The following is a 27634-nucleotide window of genomic DNA, read 5'->3' on the forward strand; positions in this document are numbered from 1 at the left end:
AAGCTAGGAATACGTTTAGCGTTAGGCGTAGTTTTGCTGAGTTATAAGTTTAGGAATAAGGCTAGGTTTAGGCATAGTTTTACTGAGGTTGCGTTTAGGAATAAGGTTAGGTTTAGGCATAGTTTTACTGAGGTTACCACCACTCCTGGTAGGAGTGTGGTCCAAATCTTCCCAGATGAAGGTCTCCTGTTCTGAGCGCACCTTCACGTCTCATCCGAGCCATGACGACCTCTACAGCCAAACGCTAAGGAATGGACACATCTGCTCAGACGCCTGTCAGCAGATAAAAGCAGACCCACCGGAATCTCAACGTCATCAACAGTTTACCAAGATTTTAACTCAACCAGGAGATGTAAAGACACATCAGATGGCTTACACAGGAAAGAAAACCTGCATCTGTAAACAGTGTGGCAAAGGTTTCAGTAAGTTAAACGACCTGAAGAAACACCAGCGCGTCCACACCGGAGAAAAACCTTACACCTGTAAACGGTGCGACAAGTCTTTCAGTGACGCAGGTAATCTGAGCAGACACCAGCGTATTCACACCGGAGAAAAACCTTACATCTGTAAACTCTGTGACAAGCGTTTCAATGACTTGGGTTACCTGAAGAAGATACACCAGCGTATCCACACTGGGGAAACGCCTTTCCACTGTAAGCAGTGTGGCAAGAGTTTTAGTCAATTATGTAATCTGAGGACACACCAGCGGATCCACACCGGAGAGAAGCCTTACATCTGTAAACTGTGTGACAAGAGTTTCAATGAGGCAGGTCATCTGAGCAGACACCAGCGTATTCACACCGGAGAAAAACCTTACACCTGTAAACTGTGTGACAAGAGTTTCAGTGACTTACGTGACCTAAAGAGACACCAGCATATCCACACCGGGGAAACGCCTTTCCACTGTAAACAGTGTGGCAAGAGTTTCAGTTAGGTAGATAGTCTGAACAAACACCAGCGCATCCACACTGGAGAAAAACCTTTCCACTGTAAACAGTGTGATAAGAGTTTTAGTCATGTCATTGATTGATTTCCAAAAATAACTCGATTCATCAGTATGGAAATGACCCATCTATGAGAACACCTACTCTATAGTCATTTAGACCAGTGCTCCTACCTTCAAAGCAAACTTATTTGAACTTGTAGATCTGCCTTTTTTTTATCATTTCGCAACGGGGAGGTCAGAGGTCAGATGCTATTGCTGTTTAGGGGTCGTTGGCATGGAAACATTTGTGAACCCCTGACCTATAGACCGTATTAGCAGAGGAATATGGCGAGGGAGGGAGGGGGGTTCATGTGTTTGAGGAATATTTTCTAGCATGGTTCCTGTTCCCATGGGGAACGTACAGACTGGAGCCCCTAAGCTGCTTAGGAAGCTGAGGAACTCCAAGCTCTCTGTGTGTGTGTGTGTGTGTGTGTGTGTGTGTGTGTGTGTGTGTGTGTGTGTGTGTGTGTGCGTGTGCGTGTGCGTGTGTGCTATGTTTTGTTTTTCTGCTTAACGAAGGCCAGCCTACTGGCCTACATTCAACCCATATACTGTACATACATACTTACATACATACTCTGTACAGTGTGTGTGCCGTTTTATTTGAGTGGTGCCAACCACTCCTATATCTGACTTTGTCTGTGTGTCCGGGTGTATGTATGTCCAATAAACAAACATTGATGACAACATCAATACGGGGCTCATCAAAGGCACCACTCTCTTCACACAGGGTGTGTTTTTTTATTAATGCAAGAACAATAGCTTCCATTATAGCAACTTTCCAACTTTACAGAGTGAGTAGACAAAAATGTTGCCCTTATCATGAGCATTAGGGAGGACAATTATATGAAGATCGGTTGTAAATGGGTGGAGTGGTTCTTTAAGTAAAGAAAATCGTAGTACTTCTTCCACCTGTGCGTGTGCATGTGCGTGTGTGCTACAGTACGTGTGTGTGTGGGGGGTGCGTGCATGTGTGTGTGTGAGTGTGTGTTTTTGTGTGTGTCACACGGGTGTGCATGAGAAGGAGAGCCCTACAGTGTTCTGCGGTGTGTGTCAACCCTCTTAAAGCCTCTCGGGGTCTTTCAGTGGATTTGTGCCTCAGCTTAGACAAGACCTGACCAGGCATCAAACAGCACAGAGCAGCTAGAACTGAACTGAACTGAACTGAACTGAACTGAACTGAACTGAACTGAACTGAACTGAACTGAACTGACGGCACACCGTACGGTACCTGTTGGATACACACACACACACACACACACACACACACACACACTGGATGACTGGAGACCAGCAAGAAACAAACACCATCACGCTCACGGCGGTGGAGAGCGAGGTGTGGTGAGTGAAGGACTCTCTATACTGCCTGGAGACACCCACTGGTATCGTTTTTAGTTTTGTTCCTGTCGCTGGTTTTGGACAGATCCAGTCTGCAGCATGCAGGACTCTGGGTCATCTGGTGTGTCCAGTATGGCCTCCCGCTGGACGCTGCCTGGCTCTCACATAGGTAAACATGACTAGAGCAGACTGGAGTGTTGAGTCAGAACTTCCGCGGCAGAAACTTTGTGTGCAATAATGTAACTGCCCTTCACTTCATCATGAGTAGTCCGACTTTTGCTGAACACGGATTGTTGTCTTTTCAGAGCTGCTGCGTTAGAGGTAGTATCATTTTATTTTTCTGAGAATCATGTTGGGGGGCCGCAGTGGACCCCTTTCAGGGCCGCATGTGGGTTATAGGGTTCAAGTGGTTAATGCCTGCATTCATTCATTCATTGTTCTGGGTTCTTGGTGGGCTTTTTCACAATGCGACATTGTGTGCTTGTAGATCTGCTATTTTCAAAAGATTTTTTATACATTTGCAAACATTTCTAAATAACTTCTAAATAATTAGTACTTACTTTTGATGCTTTAAAAGTAAGTAATGCTTTTTTGGTACCAATACTTTTGTACTTTTACTCAAGTAAATTTTGTATTACGGACTTTTACTTGTAACAGAGTATATTTCTACAATGCGGTATGATTCTTTTTTCTTAAGTAAAAAGATTGAGTACTTTTTCCACCACTGGGCTTTTTACATGTGACCCCCTCTCCCCTCCCCTTTGTCATGGTTTGTGCTGTTGGTAGAAACAGCTAACTAGCCGGGCTAGTACTTGAAAGTTATGGATTGCAGATTTAAGAGTTCAGGTTTATAACTCTGTATCTGTATGTATCTTCTACCAGTTAAAAGGAAAAACAACAATAATAATAACTTAAAGTTACATTCTAACGTTAACAAGTGTACCCAGCAGTTCATACTGTACCTGAAACATTGCATGAATTACATAACATGACCTCTCTCCATGGGATTAACTTCTTCACAGCACACATTCACGCACACACGCAAGCACGCACACACCACTTGGTTTGACACGATGGACTCCCCAGTCATGTCACATGTTGACAAGGATTTATGTGATTTAGGATTCCAAGCCCATCGGTATGCAACTGGAATGGCCCTGATGCTGCCCTCACACAAGTGGCAAAAAAAAACTGAAAAATCGCCTTGAAGTTTGCTCAAGCCCAGATGCGTAAATGAAAAGGCACAGGAATAATTTGGTTTTAGTCCTTCTATGGAACGGAGCAGGAAATGTTGGGAGAGAAACTTACTTTACTTATCATTGCTGTCGGACAGAAACCTCTGATCTCCATATTTTTACTTTTTTAAGTAAAAAGTGAAAAACCCCTTCGAGTTGTGATGAAGTATCTGCAAGTGTTGCGGTCTTATCTTGCAATGTGACAGTATAGTTGCCAGGTCGAGGTCAAGTCTAGGTAGCCCTGCTGTGTCAGCAGAAACAAGACTGGGGATAATAGTCACCCCTGTCTAACCTCAGTCTAGATCTCAAACTGTACTTCATGTATGACTCTACAGCAGCACAGATGTTTTTAATTATGTTTGCTGGCTCCATTGTGTCCCAACTGTCCAAGGTTTGTTCAGCTTTCAGCATGATCACAGGTTTAAAAATACATAGTGCCTTAAAAAAACAGTTCCACTCTAATACTTTCTTTATGATAATACAAAGAGTGGTAATCTGGTCGACACATATATTTTTACTGGCATGTGACCTCTTAAATTTGGAGTGAGAATGCATCAGTCGTGTGACGTGGAACTACCGGGAACGTTGAAAAGCGACGTGACAGGGGAGCCTGTCTGGCATTTAGTCAGATGTTGCCCAGCAGTTCTTCACCATATGGTGACCTGAGAGCGATAGTTGACGGAAAACGAGCGTTACGCTTACGTAGCTGACATGTCACGTGTCACAATGTGGCTATCATTATCATGTGGCTCGTGACATCCCTGTTCCATGGATCCGTTTATTCACTGCAGCTTGTCAGCGTCATATATGTCAATATGCGTCTCCCACTCGCTGTTCTCTCGGTCTCTAACCTCTCTTCTGTCTGTGTGTGTGTGTGTGTGTGTGTGTGTGTGTGTGTGTGTGTGTGTGTGTGTGTGTGTGTGTGTGTGTGTGTGTGTGTGTGAGAGAGACAGACAATGGTATTGGTAATTGAGAGTATGGTGTTCCGGGTTCACAGGGAGAGCATTGATCGGTGTACTATGGGGCAGCTACAGCATAGAGGTCATGATACAAAACATGAATCATGAACCACACACATGAACCCTAACAGATACAGTGCATGCCTAACCTTAACCCTTAGCCTAAGCTTAAAGGGATAGTTCACCCCCAAAAAAATTTTTTTTCCTGTCAATTAGTCACCCCATGGAGACATCATGGATATTTTTTTGTGTTTGTCGCATTCTAAGCCAATAATTTGATGACCAACAGCGGTTCCGGTAGCAGACACAGAGTCTCCTTTGTGTCTCCTACCGGAACCGCTGCCTACCGGTCGGCTAGTCATCAAATTATTGGCTTAGGAATGCGAAAGAAACGAAAAAAACTATCCATGAATTCAAGTCTCCATGGGGTGACAAATCGATAGAAAAAAAAGTATTTTTTTCGGGTGAACTATCCCTTTAACCCCAGCAGATACATGCATACATTAGCTTGTTTAATGTCCAACATTTGTGGCCTATGTAAGGAACCGTACACAGATCCACACACACACGTTATGCCCCCCCGTCCCGTTACAGCACCTCACTGTCAGGTGAAAAGAAGCGGTCGGTGTTTTCAGAGGAAACATGCTTGTCTACATCCTCCCCAAGACCCCCTGCCTCCTGCAAGCACAATGGGGGACTGTTCACCCAAATGGGATCTCAAGCCACTTCACTTCTCGGCCTCATGTTTCCTAGATGATGTGAGGAAATGTCAAAAGTTGACATTTTGCAGCTCGACAATGCACACCGATTGGTTGACCTTTTTTTCTGTTATGTTATTTTATTAGATAATTTTACCTGTTGCTAATGGGTCCCTTTCAAACATGGATGAAGCGCATGACTTTAGGTCAGACAGTTGCCTTGACGGAAAACTTTATCCTAATCCTAATCTAAACCAAAGTTGTGCCTGTTGTTTCTCATCAGTTTCTCCGGCAGCAGAACGTCTGCGTCAGATTCTGGGGGAAGATGACGGCCCACCAAGACCCACCATCTTCACTGAGATGGACACCCTGCAACAGGAGGGAGACGAACTGGAGTGGAAAGAATCTGCCAGGTAAAAACACAAACATAAAACACTCACATGCGAAAAGTGTGATTGTGAGTCACCAATGCAACTACTCGCAAGTTCACAACTCCTTGCAACATGCAACTATTTGCAACCATTATCCCCAATGGCAGTTGCGACTAGTTGCATTGGTGCGGTCTGGCCTTTAGATTCAGATTTCAAGTATCGTTTTTTTTGCCTGTATCGATAAATTCCTATTCCAGGACACATTTGACATCATTCAGAATGAATGCTTAGCGTAGATATGTATAGGACAGACATTTTCGTTTCATTGACGTCAAGTACAGTATGTGCCCAACGAGCGAGAAAAATATAAAGGAAAATATAATGCCTGGAGTTTAAAAAGAACACAGAACTGGCTGACGGAAATGATTATTTTCTCCCATTACAAACAGGAATTGTGTGAACAGAGAATGTGAGTGGGAATGGTGCAACAACACTTGGTCGTTTTTTAGCTTTGTAGCTGCAGCTGAAGCCAGCTCAACTTGGATTGTAGCTTCGTAGATTGTTGTATCAGCTACAAACGTCGGTCGTCGCTTTGTATCTTCATGTCGCTGGCTTCCATTGAAAATGAACTGTAGCCTGTGGGCTTTGTATCTGCCAGCGTGAACACTGTGTGAGCATAATAGCTGTGTTTCCGGTCCCCTATAAGAACACCACCTCATCAACACACTGACAGGGTGGCTAAAAGGCTCCTTTTCCTTGCTGCAGGTGGGTGAAGTTTGAGGAGAAGGTGGAGGAAGGAGGGGAAAGGTGGAGTAAACCTCATGTGGCCACGCTGACCCTTCACAGCCTGTTTGAACTCAGGACCTGTCTGCAGACCGGCAGCATTCTGCTGGACCTGGAAGCTTACTCACTGCCACAGATAGTAGGTGTGTCATTGTTCAGTTTCTTTATTTGATATCGTTGCTGTCGGGTGGAAAATGTCCAAAACTGTTACCTTTCAAAAATAGCAGATCTACAACCTCACAACGCGTCACAATGCGTCGCGTTGTGAGGAATTATGCTATGATTTTGCAGTACATCTTGCACATCTTATGATATGATATTGCAGCACATCTTGCATATTGTCGCAGAAGCCTTGTATTTATATCGTTTTTTTATGTTTTTTTTCCATAAATCAAAGCCCTATGTTATGATTTTTGTATGACATCGTCACAGATAAGTGGTGAAAATAGCTAAACTACAAGCTCACAACGCGTTGCGTTACAGTTTATGTGATGAATCAAATATTGATCTTCTCATTGTTGGATATCGTTTGACTCCAGATGAGATCGTGGAGCGCCAGGCGGCCGATGGTCTGATTGGCCCAGAAGTGAAGGAGCAGATCAGCTTTGTGTTGCTACGGAGACACCGTCACCAGACCAAGAAAGCCATCCACCGCTCCCTGGCGGACATAGGAAAATCTTCCAACACTGCTGCTAGTGAGTGTGTGAGTGATGTGGAGAGGGCTGCTTGTGAGTGTGTGTGAGTGATATGGAGAGAATGGACATTACCTACATGCTGCTATTTCTTTACATGTTATTTCTATGTGTGTGTGGCATGGTCCTCTGTAGAGTCACCTGTTCTATTACTTAAAGGAGTAGTAGTTCACACAAACACAAGTTATTTTCTATCAATTGCACACCCCATGAAGCCTTGAATCCATGGATTTCTTTTTGTTTTTGTCGCATTCCTAAGCTATTAATTTGATTCCCGTCTCCTACCGGCTAATGTATCCGGTAGGAGACACAAAGTAGATTATTTGTGTCTCCTACCGGAAATACACTCGGTCATCAAATTATTGATAGAAAATAAGATTTTTTTTTGGGTGAACTCCTTTCATTTCTACTAATATATAAACCATAACCAAACATATTCATGTTAAAGCTGCAATCCAGTACTTATTTTAATGCAGCATGGTTTTCCTTATCCCCCCCAGTATGGTAGAGTATGTCAAAACAATAAACTAGTGCATGTGCAGGGATTGGAGGTGGTACGGAGTGAAGCTCATAAGTGCATCATCTCCCCAGGCCAAGCAGGGATTCCATCTTCAGTGGTAGAAGTTTGGTCTCCCAAATCACAGACACCAAGCTTACGGATTGCAGCTTTAATGATTGTGATTTGTCCTACTTTAACAAATTAAGCAGATAATTTATGTATTCATTTTACAATTTACAATTTAGGCATTTAGCAGACGATAAATCTGTGAAAAAAAGGGGGAATCAGGGCACAATTGAAATGCTTGAAAGCATTTGGGTGGGCGTGCATTTTCGGAGCATGTTTATTTTAGTGATCGATGGAACCGACGTAGAATATAATTTAAGTTGCTATTTATCTGTATCACGATGAAAACACATTTTTAACATTATTATTGTTTTATATATTAATGTTATATTATCATTAATATTTGCCAATTAATTGGGGACCCACTTGCAATACCCCAGTCCCCACAGGTTAAAAAAACCCAGTATGTGCTAAATGCCTAAATTATATCGTCGCTGTCGGGCGGAAACCTCATATACTTTTCAGGATTCAAATTAAAAAATATCAAAAGTAGCTTTTCAACAACCTCAAAACGCGACGCTTTCACTGCGCTTCGAGCTTGTGGATCTGCTACTTTTGATATGTTTGTGTGATGCTGTAGTACTGTATGATCAAGAAGGGCATTAATTGACGAAAAAACACAAGCAATTTGAATATGGAGATAGGAGGTTTCTGCCCGACAACGATATATATAAAATTGTAATATTTTCTACCTCTTTCACCCCTTTCTGGATCAAATCATCTCTCATCTCTTGTCATTTCTCACTGTCCTGCCCTGCTGTGTGTGTGTGTGTGTGTGTGTGTGTGTGTGTGTGTGTGTGTGTGTGTGTGTGTGTGTGTGTGTGTGTGTGTGTGTGTGTGTGTGTGTGTGTGTGTGTGTGTGTGTGTGTGTGTCAGATCGTAGTCCTCAGACTAATCGTAGTCCTCAGACTAATCTTAGTCGTAGCACTAGTACTGCCTCTGGGATCCACCGCTCCACAGATGACCTACACTCTCACGCTGCTGCCAGCAGCCTTGGCCGCCTGTGTGAGTCTACACGATTGATTGATTGATTGATTTATGGATTGATTGATTTATTGATTTATTGATTGATTGATATGATATCTTTATTGATCATGAGCAAGGGCGCCGAAACTGTGGGTGCCTCGGGGCTAAAGCACCCAGGGGAAATGACGAGCACCCATCACAAAAAAATAATAAAAAAAAAAAAAAACTTCCGACATCTTCACTTCATGGAGTACATTTTTTGTACCAAATTAACCGAATTAACCGCATTAAAGTAACAAAAAAAATAGCGCGGACATAAATCGGCGCCCCTGATCATGAGCGTGTGAGTCTACACACTAATACCTAACTGCAGTGGCTCTCAAATGTTTTCATATCAAGGACCCCCAAATCAATATGTATTTGGCCCCAGACCCCCATCCCAAAATCCCCCGTTACTAAAGTTTTGTGTTGTTAAAATGTTTTGAAAATAGCAGATCTACATGCTTCAAATAATCCTATGTACATTATATTGGGTTAAAGTGGTTAGAACACATTTTGATGCTATATTCACACATTTTTTAAAGGGACCCCTTTGAGAACCGATATGCATATTATGCACATGATCTGTCATGTTTTTATTTTGTTCACTATAATAGGCTAATATGTGGATCAAAGCTACGGTTATTTTGTATGACTTGGAAAATATGTTTCTTTGTCCTTGAATGTAGCTTTGGTGGTTTTGGAGTGAATGTGTGGAATGAAAGGGATTATGAGAGTATTTGGTTCGTGTGTGGTATGTTCTTGTTCTCTACATCTATTTGATTTAATTTCCCCTAAATCTGCAATCATATTATAATCGTACAAGGAAACAATTGACCATAGTGAACTTATTACACAATACATAATACACACACTTTGCACTGACCAGGTAGACATACAGTATGAGCACTTTTGTAAAACATAAAAGTCCACATCCAAGGCACAATAAGTCAACATTTAAATAGCAGACTAAATCATGTTATTAACACGAAGGGCCTGAATTGTGTAGTGTGAAAGTTGTGTAATTGTGTTGGTGTGTGTACCTCTTTCTTGTAGATCACGCTCAAAGCCGAAGCATGAACGATATTTCAGACACTCCTAGTACACATCAGGTAATTCAATTCATTATTGTGTGTGTGTGTGTGTGTGTGTGTGTGTGTGTGTGTGTGTGTGTGTGTGTGTGTGTGTGTGTGTGTGTGTGTGTGTGTGTGTGTGTGTGTGTGTGCATGCATGTGTGCAGTACATCCAAGGCCATATCTAATATACACAGTGAAATCCTTAGTGTTAATTTAACTCCAAAGAGTGTGCAAATGGTATGTAGCCCACTGTACACTCTTCAGAGTTAAATCAGCACGTTTTACCAGGGTACACTGTAATGAAACCGTAGGAATACTGGGACTTGTAGTTCTATTACAAATGGATCTATGCATGCATGTTTTTCAAATGCTCTACATTTGTCTTCATTCACTCACACTTACATTGTGTTTTTGTTTTATTTAGTTTTACCATAAACAATGTCTGTGGGATGATGTGATGGCATAACTTGATTGTCTATTTACAGTGTGTGTCTGGGTGTGAGTTTGTGATTTGTGTTGAATCTTGATTTATGTGTGTTAAGTGTGTTCAGAGACTTCACAACGACTTAATCACTGTAATCCATGAAGCCTACTGAGGTGGCAATTTCACTGAGTGTGTGCGTGTGTGCGTATGTTTGTGTGTGTGTGTGTGTGTGTGTGTGTGTGTGTGTGTGTGTGTGTGTGTGTGTGGGGGTTGTTTTTCTCGGCTTAATGCTTTGCGTCCTCCCTGTCCTCAGCCACAGAACAAAGCATATTACAGCTCCAATGTGAGTCATTTGCTTTTGTTTGTGATGGCTGCCAAGGTATGCAAAGATTAGAGTTGTTCACCGCATTCCTCCATTAAGCTGTCTGTGTGTGTGTGTGTGTGTGTGTGTGTGTGTGTGTGTGTGTGTGTGTGTGTGTGTGTGTGTGTGCGTGCGTGCGTGCGTGCGTGCGTGCGTGCGTGCGTGCGTGCGTGCGTGCGTGCGTGCGTGCGTGCGTGCGTGCGTGCGTGCGTGCGTGCGTGCGTGCGTGCATGGACATGATCGACTGTTTTTGCTACTTTTGTGTAACATTGTGGTATGACGAAGTAGGACATTGATTTATATAAATGAATAACATTAATAAAGTACATGTACTTTATTAATGTTATTAATTTATATAAATTAATGTTGACGCTAGTATGCCGCAGGGACTGACGCCCAATCCAACCCTTTGATGAGTGCCAAGCAGAGAGGCATTGGGTTACAAATGTTATAGTCTTTGGTCTCTAACCTCAAGGCCACTGAGCTGGTTAAAGAAGTGTGTGTAGATTGATTAAACAACATTCATAAGCCTACTGTAGGTTGTCTTTTGGACACTGCAGATGAGAAATAATTACAAATCTAGAAGAAGAGTCACTAAGGATGACCAAGATGTCACATGAATGCTTACCGCAAATGTCATCAAACTTGCGTCGGTTATTTGCTTGTCCTTGAATTGGAAGTATTGGAGTATTTCATACATATGAAATAATTATTTTATTGTTCAGGGTCAATAACTTGAGGTTGGAAATGTTCTGCCTGATTCCTAGTTGTCTGTGAGCCTTGTTGCGCACGGGAAATAGCTGATCTAGTGTATGTTGTAAGCTTGTAGGTCAGTTATTTCCGGTGTGCGCGAGCGAGCGAGCGAGTGAGTGTGTAAATTGTGTAAATTCTTAGTTAGTTTAAGTCACATACAAACACTTTACTCACTTTCTACTATCAAACAGATTTGTAGGAAAGTGTAGAACCCTGCTACAAAATAATTGCATCACAATCATTTCTGTATTGATGGCTCATGGTGCAGTAACTAACTACCCAACATGATAATGAGTACTCAATACAGGACATCTGACAGCAGTAGGACTCACATTACTGCAATAGCATTAATTATAAAAATAAAGCAGTAGTTTCAGACTTTCATCAGTGCTTTGCATCTCCCCTGCTCCACACACAGTTCTTGGTTCTCAACCTTTTTAGCTCGAGACCCATGACAGCAATTTGTAGTGGAAATAGCCAATCTACAAGCTTGAGCCTGGATGCGACGCGTTGTGAGCTTGTAGTAGGTATTATGGATATTTTCACTATTGGTTTAATTTTTTTTCAAATGTATGGAATTTTCTTTCATTTATTTATTTGATTTTAAAATGGTAGATTTTTATACAGTATATAATATATATATTTTTTTTTTAAATAATAGAAACAATTGTTTTACGTTTGCTCGTGAACCATAAAAATGGTTCTGTGACCCATAGTTTGGTAAACACTGTTTTACAGACTTCCAGGTGGCCCATCCAAGGTCATGTCCACTAACAAGGCTGTCAGTGGGAGCACATAGTAATTGCCACTTAGTCACTACCATCGATCACTCTAGATTTAAATGGATGCAGGGACGGAGCTCACTGTGGAAACAGGTGGCTTCAGGGACAACACTGTCCAGCAGACATGATGTGTGGAGAGGGCTACGGCCCCTTGGGAAGCACTCCTACTGGTTGCTCAGATGACCAAGTAATTGCTTCCAGTAATAAATTACAAATATACAATAAAATAATTCATGTCAGTGGGTCTGATGATCAGTCGGTGAAGGTCATTGCGGTAAAAACTCTGAAAGATGCTTCCATTATTCATTTTGAGTGGATGCAGTGGGGGACACAATTCTAATCTAATAATAACTAATCTAATTAAACTAATGAAGCAAAGATTTGAGTTAAAAATGTTTAACGTTAACACCGTTAATGTTTAAAAAGTATGTGTATTCAAATATTTGCACAATTAATGTTCACGATTAAAAAAAAGCTCATAGGTGCCGTGCTATGAGCTTGTAGATCTGCTATTTTGTAATAGTCAAAGAAATCTTAAAAAGACAGATGTTTTCCCAGTCTTAATGGATTAATATATGATACTAATACAAGTAACACCCACTAAAAACAGTGTTATGAACAGTGAAGCTGCAGTTTCTATAATCCTGGTCTCATTCTCTATCTGTTTCTATGCCCTGTTAGATGAAGAATAAGTTTATGAAGAAGATTCCTCGTGATGCCGAGGCGTCCAATGTCTTGATCGGCGAGGTGGATTTTCTGGACAAACCATTTGTCTCCTTTGTACGCTTGGCTCAGGCCACGACTCTAGGAGGCCTCACCGAGGTACCTGTTCCAACCAGGTCAGTCTGTGTCTGTGTGTGTGTGTGTGTGTGCGTGTGTGCGCGCGCGCGCGTGTGTGCGTGCGTGTGTGTGTGTGTGTGTGTGTGTGTGCGCGTGCGCGTGCAAACTTTTATTACTATATTTGTGCGGTTTAAATGTCGCCACAAGTTGAGAAATAGACATTGTGAATGATATGTTCCTAGTCCTCACAAGAGAAATGGTTGTTTTTTTGGTTTAAAAATATATTTGGGGAGTAAGGCTTACAATTAGGTGAAGATTCAGGTTGGGGTTATGTTTAGACATTTAGAGGTCAGGTTTAGGGTTTAGGGTTGGATTCATGCATGATTTACAGTGTACTTAGTTGCGCGCTGGCGCGCAACTAAGTACCACAAATAGAATGGAGTCTAACTTAGACTTCATGGTTAAGGTTAAAAATGGACAAAGAAATGGTAGAAATGGCATTTAGAAAATTATATAATAAAAAGTATAATATAACATCAACGTTTGATTGATTGATTGATTGATTGATTGACTTTTATTTATTTATTCGACAACAATGTATATTCATGAATTTATTTTTGTATTTAAATTTATTTGTACATATCTGTCAAAGGGATACAACTAAAATGCTTGTGGACTTACTTTCTGTGTATGTGTGTGCGTGGGCACGTGTGTGCATGCTTGTGCGTGTGCGTGTGCGTGCGTGCGTGCGTGCGTGCGTGCGTGCGTGCGTGCGTGCGTACGTGCGTGCGTGCGTGCGTGTGTGTGCAGGTTCCTGTTTGTGTTGCTGGGCCCCCATGGTAAAACCAAGTCCTACAACGAAATTGGAAGAGCTATTGCTACACTCATGGTGGATGATGTAAGTTGCAACTTATGTGTATAAGCATGATACAAATAAATAAATAATAATAGTCCCCTTTAGTTATTTGGCTAGTTGCACTTAACTGGCGGACCGAGGGATGACTCCCAGACAGCCTCTCTACCCACTCGGCCACCCCATCATAATCAATCAGTCACAATTTACAACAATAACAGTATGGTTGGCTGACTGTACAGAATGCTGTGCTTTCCACTCATACAGTTGTTCAGTGACGTGGCTTATAAGGCCAGGGACCGTGAGGATCTGATCGCAGGTGTTGATGAGTTTCTGAACGAGGTGATCGTGCTTCCTCCAGGGGAGTGGGACCCCAAGATACGCATCGAACCTCCCAAGAAAATCCCATCTGCAGAAATGAGGTATGTGTATTTAAAATGTTTTGATGATTTAAACCCTATATCATCGCCGTCGGGTTGGAATCCTCGTATATAACATATCCACGTTCTCCTCCTCCTTCCCCACAGGAAGTCTGTGCTGAACCTGAGTGAGGTGGAGCAGATGAACGGCTCTGCTGGGGGAGCAGGAGGAGGAGGTGCAGGAGAAGACGAGGAGATGCCAGTCCCACATGAGCTGGGAGAGGAGCTGGAGTTCACTGGGAGGTAGGGAAATGACTGATATACTGTATCAGTTTACATTCATTTCAATCCTGCTTACGGCTGCACTGGTTTCTCAAAGTGGGTTTGGGGGTTCTAGCTGGTCCCCAGGTAAAGGATTAATATTTAAGACCCAAATAGACCCTTAAGGTCTGTAACTCTGCAGAGTTAAATGAACACTCAGGATTTTGTTAAATAGTATGAGTGTTGACAGGTTCTGTGGTGGTCTATGGTTAGAGATCAAGAGAACCTTCCATGTTAAAGGAATGCTTCACCCCAAAATGACCCCCCCCCCCTATCAAAATTACTCACCCTGTAAAGCTTTGAATTCATTGAGAACTTGTCTCTAATTCCTTTGCGGTGAATGAAGAATGGTGGTCTATGGTTACAGTAGACAGTCTGTTGCCAGGTTCTCTGGTGGTCTATGGATACAGTATAATGCAGTGTGTTGCCAGGTTCTGTGGTAGTCCATGGTTACAAAATGCAGTGCGTTGCCAGGTTCTGTGGGGGTCTATGGATACAGTATAATGCAGTGCGTTGCCAGGTTCTGTGGTAGTCCATGGTTACAGAATGCAGTGTGTTGCCAGGTTCTGTGGGGGTCTGTGGTTGGACATCAAGAGGAAGGCCCCCTGGTTCTGCAGTGACCTCTATGGAGGTTTCCACATCCAGTCCATCTCTGCAGTGCTCTTTATCTATCTGGGCTGCATCACCAACGCCATCACCTTTGGAGGTCTGTTGGGAGACGCCACCGATAATTACCAGGTAACAACAACAACAACAACAACATATAAGTTAAGGAACAACATAAGAACAACAAAAAGACAATCTGCTGACAACAATCAGTTAAAACAGTTGCATACAGGTAATGGAAGGTTATTGAGTAAATTCCCAAAATGGGTACTATAGGGTATTCAGTTTAAGGTCATCTTGCAAGAGGTTCCAAGAACCAGGTGCAACAATGCTGAAAGCAGTCTTTCCCAGATCAGATCTGGCACGAGGAACCTGAAGGACTAGCCATTCACTAGAGCAAGTTAAAAATCGACTATGGTTCCAGTGTAACATGGATGTAATGTATATGATGGCAAGTCCACAAGAATAGAAGGACATTCAAAGAAAATTACCTATCTACAAGCTCACAGCTTGTACATCTGCTATATTCGCTATTTTTGATCATGTTGAATATTTTAAGATTATGTTTAAAAAAAAAATCTGTTTGTCTGTCTGTCTGTCTGTCTGTCTGTCTGTCTGTCTGTCTGTCGTTCTCTCTCAGGGAGTGATGGAGAGTTTTCTGGGCACTGCTCTAGCGGGGACAGTGTTCTGTCTGTTAGGAGGTCAGCCTCTCATCATCCTCAGCTCCACTGGACCCATCCTCATCTTTGAGAAACTGCTCTATGAATTCAGCAAGTAAGACATCAAAGTACTCCACCCCCAGTACTTGAGTCAAAGTGTAGATACTTATGGTCAAATATTACTCAACTACGAACAGCAAGTGTTCTTGTCGCATCACAATTTACAATTTAGGCATTTATGTAGCAGACGCTCTTATCCAGAGCGACTTACATTAAACAAGGTAAACACATCAGAGAGACAGTGTAGTGCCTCAGTAATCTAGGATCTAAACCAAGAACCTAGCATCAGTCTAAACAATATACAAAAACTATAGGATGCCAGCTAAACAAATTAACCTAGCATCACAACGCGGTGTGAGCTTGAAGATCTGCTATTCTAACTATTTTCACAAGATACCGTTCGTTGTGAAACAAAGTATAAAACAATGCTTAGTTGGATAAGCGATTTGTTGATATATACTGTATACAAAATTACCCATGCTTTTTGACAATTCAATTAATCGATGGAATAATCGCTAAAAAACTGTTTCTCCTGTCAGAAAGAACAGTATAGACTACATGGAGCTGCGTCTGTGGATCGGCCTGCACTCCTGCTTCCAGTGTCTGGTCCTGGTGGCGTCGGACGCCAGCTTCATCATCAAGTACATGACCCGCTTCACTGAGGAGGGCTTCTCCAGTCTCATCTCCTTCATCTTCATCTCAGACGCCATCAAGAAGATGGTGAGTAACATGACATTATATGCTGTATATTGTTGTGACATCGAGCAACACACAAATGATCTTTCTCTCTTTATACAAGTACCAGGCAAAACTACATTCAGCTGTTTTTGCTATACTTTTGTGTGACACTGCAGTATGACAAAGTAGGGAATTCATTTACGAAGAAACCGTAAAAGTTGAAATACGAGGTTTCTTTTATATATCTTATATACTGTACATCTTTGTGTACAGTATATACAGTAAGAGCCAACCGCACGCACGCACGCACGCACGCACGCACGCACGCACGCACGCACGCACGCACGCACACACACATAAACTGTAAATATAGAGTACAGATAATATGGTGACAATTAACACACTATGTCTTTCACAGGTAGGGTCCTTCAAGTACTATCCAATCAACCGCGGCTTTAAGCCTGATACAGTGACATCCTACAAGTGTGACTGCATCGCTCCAGATCAAGGTAAGTACATTCTATTTGTGGTAAATGGACTGCATTAACCCATTCAATTCGGGAACGCATACCGTGTCATTTTAGATTTTTAGCTATATGCAGAATAGATTTTTATCTATGAGTGCGAGGGGTAATCGTAATGAAAACGAAACAATAGCGGAATTATTTTACGGAAGAAATGGTGAGTTGAGATGTACATTTCCCACCGTTTTCATGCATGTACTGTTTTTGTGTCTTCTGTTGTTGTCGCTTGTCTGTTATGTTGTGTTTCTTGTAATTAATGGGAATGCCCTCTGTGTAACTTCATTTTCACTATGGGAATGCCCTCTGCGTGACTTCATTTTCACTATGGGAATGCGCTCCGCGTAACTTCATTTTCACAATGGGAATGCCCTCTGCGTAACTTCATTTTCACAATGGGAATGCCCTCTGCGTAACTTCATTTTTATAATGGGAATGCCCTCTGCGTAACTTCATTTTCACAATGGGAATGCCCTCTGCGTGACTTCATTTTTATAATGGGAATGCCCTCTGCGTGACTTCATTTTTATAATGGGAATGCCCTCTGCGTAACTTCATTTTCATATGGGAATGCCCTCTGCGTAACTTCATTTTCACTATGGGAATGCCCTCTGCGTAACTTCGACAGAAGCTCAAAATACATTAACAGCAGTCAATATATTGGGTGGAGGAGGGTCTGTCCATCCCCTGACTCATGTGTAAACGTCAATGCCAGCCACTCAGGGCTGTCATAATTGTCCTTTGACCTTCTGTCGAGGTCATGCAGGGGGCATTCCTATAGTGTTATACTATGTAGATATTATGTTGGTTACGAGAAACCTAAAGTAATACTATGCAGAAATAATGTTGGTTACTTGTTCACATAATAGTTATGTTACTTATTAATGTCTGCTTGACCACAAACCAGAAAGTGATTTATTATATTATGCCATTTATTTGGTGTTTATTTGAACCACCAAATTGTTTTGTTTTTTCTTTGCACTCTACTGACGTGACCATGTACCCTGTGGTTTGTTTACTCAGGTTCATTATTGACTCAGATTTTACATATCTAAATCTCTCTGGATTAGAGTGTCTGCTAAATGCCTAAATTATGAATAGTAAACTGCTTAAGAGACAATATAATATTATTATATTGTCATAATTTGCCATAGATAATTGCACAAATAACAATATCATTACTGTACGGTCATATCTGGTATCCAAAACAAACCAAGAAAGAACTAGCTGTTGTATGTTATATATATTCTCAAAGGATCCAGCCTTTGTGTCCAAAGAAAACATGTTTCTGTGATGACTGTGTGTGTTATTTTATGATATGAAATGATATGGTGTGTAGTCTGACTTCAGTAAGTAATTTGTTTATGTCTTTTATGTCTGTTTCTGCCTCATTATCTATGGCTTCCGACTAAGTGAGTATCCAGTCCTGCTACACCATACTGCACCATTCATTTAGCAGGGGACCCCCTGGAACCCTTTCAAGGGCCCCTGTGGGTCCTGGACCCCACATTGAGAACCACTGCTTTAGCCCTAATAATAATGTCGTCAAAGATTCAGTCAAAAAGGTTATACTGTACGTCAGATCTTAACCCCTTAAAACCCTATATTCTTCATTGACTGACGGGGTCCCCCAGGGGTCTATACTTAGCCCCCTCCTTTTTTCCAACTATGGCAAATATCTTCGCTGAAAATAGCCGATCTACAAGCTCACAGCGCTTGTAGATTGGCGCAAATGTTTGCGTATTTTCGCTGAATGTTTGCCTGTAGGACGAATCCAGAATAGGGAAGCTTGGGTTCATAAGGTTATTATGAGGTTGATCATACAACCAGTCAGCAACGGATGTTGGATAATTGCTCGTCTTGCTCTCTCTCTCTCTCTCTCTCTTTCTCTCTATCGCTCTCTCTCTCTCTCTCTCTCGCTATCTCTCTCTCTCTCTCTCTCTCTCTCTCTCTCTCTCTCTCTCTCTCTTTTGTTTTATTCATATGCAGTAGTGAGTTTTAACCTCTAATATTAAGTATCATTCATTTTTACTCTATTTTGTCTTCCTGTTTTTCTCTCCCTAGCATGGGCAATGGGTGTGAATGTTTCAGCTCCGCTATCAGATGACAACATGACCCTGTTGGTAAGACATCAGAGACTGTCTGGGAAATTAGAATTAAACCTACAATATAGACACATGTCTAGAGACTTCTTCTTAACAGCAAACATAATATTTATAGACCAGTATCTAAATATCTTCCCGAACAGATGGCATTCCTGTAGTTTGGACTTTTGTCTGTGCTGTCATCCCACCAATAACATTTCTGGTAATCAACAATTAGTGAAATGAGAAGGCCCTGCGGGATGAAGCTTTTATATCTGCAGTATACTTTTATATCTACCGTATGCTTTTCCGAGTAACAATTTCTGTGAAGCCCATGCCAATGATGCGTTATAAACGTTAATTATAATGGATTACAAGTTTACAACACTACAGCTCACTTTACTAGGCTGGGATGGCTCAGGGTTGAAGACATTATAATGCAACTTGCAATGGGTCTGGTCTTCAACATACCCAGAGGATCAATGCCCTGTCAAACTACTTGAGACGCCCATAGGCACAACACCAGAGGGAGCTCTTATGATGTATTATGACACTTGACCTTAGTCATTATAACATGCTTTATAGTGTTTGATTGTTATAAAGCATTATGCATATTCCTGAGTGCTTATACTGTAACTACAGTTATACATTGTTATAAGCAGATTATAATGCATTATAAACATGTTTATACGAAGTCACTTTACCACTTCGTCACCCGAGCGCCATTATCTATCATTTCATGTATTCAGCTTTCAGTTCACCTTTCCCTTTCTCTCTTGTTTTTTCTCACCTATACTCCCATTTCCTCTGGGCTCCAGTATAATCTGTCAGACATAGACTGGAGTCGGATGAGCAAGAAGGCCTGCATCAAGTATGGAGGTGTGCTGGTGGGGTCGTCCTGTAAGTATGTCCCTGACCTGGCCCTCATGTCCTTCATCCTCTTCATCGGCACCTTCTCCATGACCGTCTCCCTCAAGAAGTTCAAGTTCAGCCGCTACTTCCCGACCAAGGTAAAACACACAAGTCACAAAAGGCTCCATAAATGACAGACAACGATGATGCAACTGAAAGAGCAACGTATTCTCAGCCCTCCTGAGGTGTCACTCACCAAGCAGCAGGATTAGACAAGTTGGTGGGTGGGGGGGATTGATTGTTTCAGCCCTGTTGGACTTCACGGTCCATTTATGCTGATTATTTCATTTCAATCAACTAAATCGATTCGGTCGAACTGTTGCAATGAATCATTATTAAATAATCGATCCCTGGGCGTCTACATGGTTGATGCCAAGGTACCTCATGCTGACACATAAGGTTCCTTATGCGTCCTTATGCGTTTGCTTCTGCTGACACATAGGTACCTCGGACCAGGGCTTAAATATGATGCTGTGATGTGAGAACGCCCTGGAACTCACTCACTGCCCCCATCCCTTCCCTCCCTGTCCTTCTCCTTTCTTCTTTCTTTAACACTTGCTTGGTTTCGGCTTTCCCGCACGCTTCCAGTTGCGTTCCCTGATAGCTGATTTCTCCATCATCATCTCCATCCTGGTGTTCTGTGGTCTAGATGGCCTGCTGGAGTTGGACACGCCCAAGCTGCATGTCCCCACTGAGATCAAGGTTCCTCTCTCCCTTCAGCATGCACCTCCTCCTCATCACCTCCTCATGGACCTCCTCACCCCTCTCTCATGTTGTTCAGTGTCTGTTATGCATGACCCTTGATGATACACCTCTTTCCTCTTCCCTTAATCCACTAAGACCGAGGAAAGCATCTGTGTCATTCTTTGGCTATTCAAGAATAGCAGATATACAAGCTCATTGTGTGGCACAGAGTGCCACGCTATGAGCTATTTTATTTATTTTTGTGCAAATCTTTGAATATATATATATTTCTAACTCCAATATTTGCTTCTGCTGTTTTCTCTTTACTTCTACACATACAGTAGCTTTCTTATCTGTGGTTTCTTCAATCATACCTACACTAACTGTCACTGTTTAATTTTGTATTAACGTTTCACTTTTCTATCTTTCATGCTGAGTAACTCCTTAACTGTCTGTCTGTCTGTCTGTCTGTTTGTCTGTCTGTCTGTCTGTCTGTCTGTCTGTCTGTCTGTCTGTCTGTCTGTCTGTCTGTCTGTGTGTGTCTACTACATCGTGTCTTTGTGTATTTTCTCACTGCTGCCGTAGATGAGGAAGCTAATCAGTGACTTTGCCATCTTCATGTCAATCATGTCCTTTGTGGGTCTGGACATGTTGATGGGTTTAGACACTCCTAAACTCATCGTCCCCACAGAGTTCAAGGTACACAAGTGTGTGTTGCCGTCAACCGGCATATTTGTGTTACAATACCATGTGATCTCTGATCACATTAGAGCAGTGGTTCTCAACACTGGTGGGCCACATGAGGCAAGTGGGCACCAAATAATTGGCAAAACACTAAGATTTTAATGATAATAATCCTTGAAAAATATTAGCTTTCTTTGTGATACCGATAAATATTAACTTAAAGTATACTATGTTAGTTCAATTGACCCAAGCTGGGACACAATCGATTGATTGATCGTTCAAATTATTAACCCATTAAGACCTGAGGCCGATTCTATAAAAATGTCTTCTAAATTAAAGTTTTTTAGAAAAAAACTATAATACAGTATTATCAGTGGTTCAAGGACCCCCAAAATGATATTTATTTGGCCGTGGACCCCCATCTCAAAACATTTTGTTCCAATGTTGATATCCTCGCAAGTGTAGTAACACAATCCTGTGTTTGTGTGTGCGTGTGCGTGTGCATGTGCGCTGTAGCCCACTCGCCCAGACCGTGGCTGGCTGGTGATGCCCTTTGGGAAGAACCCATGGTGGGTGTACGTGGCCAGCTCCATCCCCGCCCTGCTGGTTACCATCCTCATCTTCATGGACCAGCAGATCAGCGCCGTCATCGTCAACCGCAAGGAGAACAAACTGAAGGTTGCCAGTCATCACGTTACTGTAGAATGTCACTGAATGTCAATGTGGAAACTGTTTTTTATACATTTTATACGTTTGAAAACTTGAAATGGGACCTTCTGCATAATAAGTAATTTTACTTTTGGTACTTTAAGTATATTTTGATGCCAATACTTTTGCGCTTTTACTCAATACATTTTTTAATACCAAACAAACTTGTACTTGTAAAAGACTATTTCTACAATAGGGTATTGAGTGTGAGTACTTTTTTCCACCACTGCAGAAAGGTTGCGGCTACCATCTGGACCTGCTGTGGGTTGGCATCCTGATGGCTGTGTGTTCCTTCATGGGTCTGCCATGGTACGTGGCTGCTACCGTCATCTCCATCGCTCACATCGACTCTCTGAAGATGGAGAGTGAGTCCAGTGCACCTGGAGAACAGCCCCAGTTCCTGGGAGTGCGGTGAGTCTTTTTGTAGGAGTCCCGGAATCGTGTTTGCGTGTTTATTTGTCACTGCAATTTCCACATCAAAATACCCATGTGCTGTATTTTCTATCATGTCTAGGGAACAGCGTTTGACTGGCACGCTGGTGTTTGTGTTGACTGGAGTCTCTGTGTTCCTTGCACCTGTGTTACAGGTGGGTGACTGGAATGAGAGGCATGTATTGTTGTTGTTCATGTGTAAATGTGAAGCTAACAGCTGTATTGTTTCCTCCTCAGTACATCCCCATGCCTGTCCTCTACGGGGTCTTCCTCTACATGGGCGTGGCCTCACTAAGTGGCATCCAGGTAGATTACTTATTTCCATTTTGTGCTTCTTTTAATTGTGGTCCATTGTACTCACTATGCATGTGACTGTCTCTGCTACAGTTCTGATATAGTACATACATGTGACTGTCTCTGCTACAGTTCTGATATAGCATGCATGTGACTGTCTCTGCTACAGTTCTGATACAGTATATACATGTGACTGTCTCTGCTACAGTTCTGATACAGTATATGCATGTGACTGTCTCTGCTACAGTTCTGGGAGCGGATCAAGCTGTACCTGATGCCAGCCAAGCACCAGCCTGACTTCTCCTTCCTGCGTCACGTCCCTCTGAGGCGCGTCCATCTCTTCACCCTGGTGCAGGTCATCTGTCTGGCCGTCCTCTGGACCCTCAAGTCCACCTTCCTGGCCATCATCTTCCCAGTGATGGTGTGTGTGTGTGTGTGTGTGTGTGTGTGTGTGTGTGTGTGTGTGTGTGTGTGTGTGTGTGTGTGTGTGTGTGTGTGTGTGTGTGTGTGTGTGTGTGTGTGTGTGTGTGTGTGTGTGTGTGTGTGTGTGTGTGTGTGTGTGTGTCTTGTACTTGAGTGTAAAGACATTGTGAGGACAATTTTCCTGGTCCTCTGAGTTATGCTTACAATTAGGAACAGATTCAGGGTGGGGTTAGGATTAGGCATTTACAGGTAAAGTTTAGGTGTTGTCGGGGTTAGAGTTACTGTACAGTATGCCTGATATACAGTACATAGTTGGAGATCTGCAAGCATCCACCGCTATTATGAAAAATAGATATCTCACAACGCAAGCGTGTATAGATCGCTATTTTTGGTGCTCGCTCAACTATAACCAAGATATGTAGTTATAGTATGGCATGGATGTCTATCCATTTCCATCCATAGTATTTCTACACTGCAGCATTGATACTTTTACTAAAGTACAAAATGCGAGTACTTTTTCCACCACCGCTTGCTTGTTTGTTGTTGTTGTTGTCTGGTTCCTGTAGATCCTGGGTCTATTGGGGGTTCGTAAGCTGCTGGACATGGTGTTCTCCCAGCATGACCTGGCCTGGCTGGACGACATCCTGCCTGACCAGAAGAAGAAGAAGGACAACGAGACAGGCAGCGATGAAGAGGTGAGACACAACAACATGTCCAACACATAAACACAAACATGCACTCCATCTGTTTTGTTTTCCTGGGACTGTTACTGTATCTGTGACCAATATGTGACTAATAGGTAACTAATATTTGACTAATATGTGACTAATATGGAACTAATATGTTACTGTATCTGTGACTAATAAGTAACTAATATGTTACTAATATGTTTGTCCTCTCTGTTCCACAGTGTTGCTGACAAGGCACTGTATAACACTACTTACTACTGTCTGTCTGTCTGTCTGTCTGTCTGTCTGTCTGTCTGTCTGTCTGTCTGTCTGTCTGTCTGTCTGTCGGCCTCTTCCAATGTCATTCCATAAAACATAGCCATGTTAAAAGGGGTGTAAGTGATTTATTTTTTAATTATAAATGTTAACAAGCTCTAAATATGTTGATATAGCATTTCAGTTACGAGGGATCACCCTGTTATTGAGGATCTAGGAGAAACAACATTGGAAGTGATGAAAGAACACCAGACACAAACAAATGTGAAGCAGATAAATTATCTATTGGATGTTCAATTGGGGAAAATAATTTGGTATCCCAACCTGAAAATGTATTTTCATGTTTACTAAAGACCTGGGGAGATCCCTGTTACTGAACAAACACAGTATAGCAATGATTATACAGCTTAACCCTTTTTAACAAAACCTTTTCACTTACACCTCTTTTAATTCCATCACATAAAGCATGCATGTTGGAAGCCAACTGTGGTGCGTTTATGTTCAGCCTTACACCTCAACAGTTCCTCAAAGGTTTCTCTTGGAGAAAGTTCCTCAGATCTGATCAGAGGTCAGTTTTACATGGTGTCCACTAGGTGGTGCAGTAAAGTAGGAGATTGGGGTTTGATTCCTCGATAGTGCCTCTGACATGTGTTATGCTGCTTTCACACACAGCGACAAAACAGCCAAGCGTGGCCAGTGACATTGCTGCAGAGTCACCTTTGAAGTGGTGCTCAAGCCACACTGTGTATATGAAAAGGGTAGGCTTAAGCCCACTCCACACCAATTATTTGCAACCCAACCAGTGATGGAAGTAGTACTCAAATTTTGTATATAGTATTAATACCCTATTGTAGAAATAGTCTGTTACAAGTACAAGTTCGCTATAAAAAATGTACTTGAGCATCAAAATATACTTAAAGTACCAACAATAAAAGTACTCATTTTGCAGAAGGTCCCATTTCACAAGTTTTCAAATGTATAAAATGTCAAAGAATCCTTTGAAAATAGCAGATCTACAAGCTCACAATGTGTCGCAACCCGTTGTGAGCTTGTAGATCGGCTATTTTCAAATTTCCAAAGTATATACGTATATAGGTCTGAAGTGGTTTTAATGATAACCCAAATCTACCAAGTAACTAAAGTTTACAAATAATTATAGTGGAGTAAAACTATACTGAAAAAACTACTGAAAATGACCTCAAAATTGTTCAACTGCCAACCTGCTGCAACGGGTCAATTACATCAGACCACTGCAATTTATTCTAAATGCATTGGTGTGGACTGGACTTTATATAAATAGCACAGAGAACTGGTTAATGGAATCTTGTATTGCACTGTTGGCATAATGACTAAAGTGAGGATGGAAAAAACTAAGATGCTACAGTAGTCTATTAATTCGGTTATATTACGATTAAGATTTGGAAACTGATGCCAGATAGCGGTCATGAGGAAACTTACCCCTTGCATGTTGATTGGTTCCTTTCTCTGTCACTCAGCCCAAGAGTTCCCTCCCTCCTCCAGTGACGATCCCCATGGAGATCATAGCCCCACCCACAGACCCACCTCCTACCTCCATAAACCCTCCCACCCCAAAGGAAATGTCTGATTGTGAGTAAACCAAGCCTTTCCCCGTCTCACCCCATCACCTTCTTTTGGAGTACTGCACTGTGCTGTACTGTACTTTTGTTTTTTGTTTTTTTACATTACTTAAATGTTTCAGTAGTGAGACAGATGGAGTATTAAGGTCCTTATACCATGGGGGTGTTTTTTCTTCTTTTTTTCATGCAATATATTCCCACAGAAATATATATTTTTTTGTTATTTGCGTAATGAGTACATCCACAGAGAACGTGAATATTACGTGGAGATAAAGCAACGCAATCATAATTTTAGAACAAGGTAGATTTGTCACCATAATAAAAGCATCAACCTGTATGAATGAGGCAACAACTATTATGAATAGCAATTTAATGATTTTATTCGTTATGCCCCTGGTGTGTAAAGAACTTTATGCTTGATTTATACTTTGTTGCACGCCAATGTCACGTCCCAAATATAGCTTGTACATGGGATGTTTATTTTTCTGAAGATGTTTTTAATCATCTTTTTGTGTCACTGTGTGTGTGCTTGCTGTGTGGATTTGTGCATTTATTTTATGTATGTACTGTGTATGCTTGTATGTATGCTTGTTTGTTTTGTGTTGTTTTTGTTGTGTTTCTCTGCGTGTTTGTTTACAGGAGATGAACCCGTACTCGACAGTCTCTTCTGATCACGATGAAGCAGACCGCAGGTAGGCCTACTGTATGTGAGCTGAACTACACATACCCTACAGCAGTCATTCTCAAGCATTCTCAAGCAGCTTGATTTTCATTAGGTGTGTCTGTTTAGAAGAGAGAGTGACAAAGGGAGAAATGCGTAACTTGTGTGGTTCTGGCTCTACTATTGTTCCAACAGCATCGTTCTGCATTTGAAGATCTCCTGCCCCCCATCACTTGCCAACTCCAACATGAGCCTCGTCGGGCCCGTAGACGCCTCGTCATCACATCCGGCGCCGGGCCATTCCGTAGCCCAGCTGAACATCCAACAACATCCGCCGTCGGGCGGCCAGCCCGTAGCCCAGCTCAACATACAAAAACACCCGACCGCGGGCCAGCCCGTAGCCCAGCTCAACATACAAGTGGAGTCGGACTGCGATGACTCCGTTTTCTACCCCAAGCAACACAACCCGGTCCCCAGGGTCAGCCTTTACCCCTACAACCAGCCGCCTGTCGAATACAACGCAGACAATTATCCAAAAACTTTTTCTGAGTTGCGTGATGATTTATGTGGCGAGACAATTCTGTAGTATATATAGGCCATCCTGACAGGGAGATCAGTTCCTGTTTATTGATGTATATATCACTTAAACAACCCCTCAGGCACACACATATTTTATATGGAAGATCCAAAATGATTTTTACACTTAAAAGGGGTGTAAGTTTTGTTCAAAAAGAAGATAAAATAACTGTTGTTAAAACATTAAAGCTCTGTATTCCGATAGTAATCATTGCTTTAGAGTGTTTGCTCGGCAACAAGGGGTCTCCTTGTCCCTCCAGCTCTTTTGGTAAACCGCAAAGACATTTTCAGGTGAGGATACCAATTGTATCCAATCAGGAGAGAGATCGTTTATCAGCTTCATTTTTGTTGTTTGTTGTTTTTGTTTCATTACTTCCAATTTAACCTGTGTACCCCTGTTACTGAACAAATACTATAGCAATTATTACAATCAGAATGTAGAGCTATTTAACACTTATTTGAACACAATATTATATATTTATATATATATATATATATATATATATATATATATATATATATATATATATATATATATATATATATATATATATATATATATATATATATATATATATCTTCACATATGCCCCCTTCGGCTCTATATCAGTTAGCTTTTTTGAGAGACTGAATCTCAGTAGCCAAATTAATGTTGAAAGTTAGCAATTCTCTGAGAAGAATAACGTTTGCTCATGTTTGATTTTTAAATG

General features: G+C 41.8%; 2 protein-coding genes across 2 annotated transcripts; both read left to right on the forward strand.

Moving 5' to 3' along the window:
- Window positions 1-5560: 5560 nt before the first annotated feature.
- slc4a5b (solute carrier family 4 member 5b) lies at window positions 5561-25705 on the forward strand (the record flags this gene model as incomplete). Its single annotated transcript, XM_084047106.1, has 24 exons — window positions 5561-5628; window positions 6352-6512; window positions 6909-7068; window positions 8606-8691; window positions 9748-9803; window positions 12769-12926; window positions 13678-13765; window positions 13988-14142; window positions 14248-14382; window positions 14964-15138; window positions 15647-15780; window positions 16265-16445; window positions 16822-16912; window positions 18989-19047; window positions 19827-20018; window positions 20509-20622; window positions 21190-21303; window positions 21805-21966; window positions 22229-22407; window positions 22511-22583; window positions 22666-22734; window positions 22970-23143; window positions 23712-23840; window positions 25586-25705. The coding sequence occupies exons 1-24, from the start codon at window positions 5576-5578 to the stop codon at window positions 25703-25705; spliced, it is 3018 nt and encodes a 1005-aa protein (XP_083903232.1). The 5' UTR covers window positions 5561-5575.
- A 605-nt stretch (window positions 25706-26310) lies between these two features.
- On the forward strand, window positions 26311-27323 carry LOC311037166 (uncharacterized protein). The gene is made up of 2 exons (XM_084046282.1): window positions 26311-26379; window positions 26544-27323. The coding sequence occupies exons 1-2, from the start codon at window positions 26330-26332 to the stop codon at window positions 26932-26934; spliced, it is 441 nt and encodes a 146-aa protein (XP_083902408.1). The 5' UTR covers window positions 26311-26329; the 3' UTR covers window positions 26935-27323.
- The last annotated feature ends 311 nt before the right edge of the window (window positions 27324-27634 follow it).

This window comes from Gymnoscopelus microlampas, assembly GCF_963454915.1.
Source record: "Gymnoscopelus microlampas genome assembly, chromosome: 21".
Lineage (NCBI taxonomy): Eukaryota > Metazoa > Chordata > Actinopteri > Myctophiformes > Myctophidae > Gymnoscopelus > Gymnoscopelus microlampas.

What these genes read in the sequence shown, in the direction of transcription:
- LOC311037166 (XM_084046282.1), top strand. Translation starts at nt 26,330, where the DNA reads ATGAACCCGTACTCGACAGTCTCTTCTGATCACGATGAAGCAGACCGC. An exon ending in CACGATGAAGCAGACCGCAG is followed by an intron (nt 26,380 to 26,543) that starts GTAGGCCTACTG and finishes TTGTTCCAACAG; the next exon opens with CATCGTTCTGCATTTGAAGA.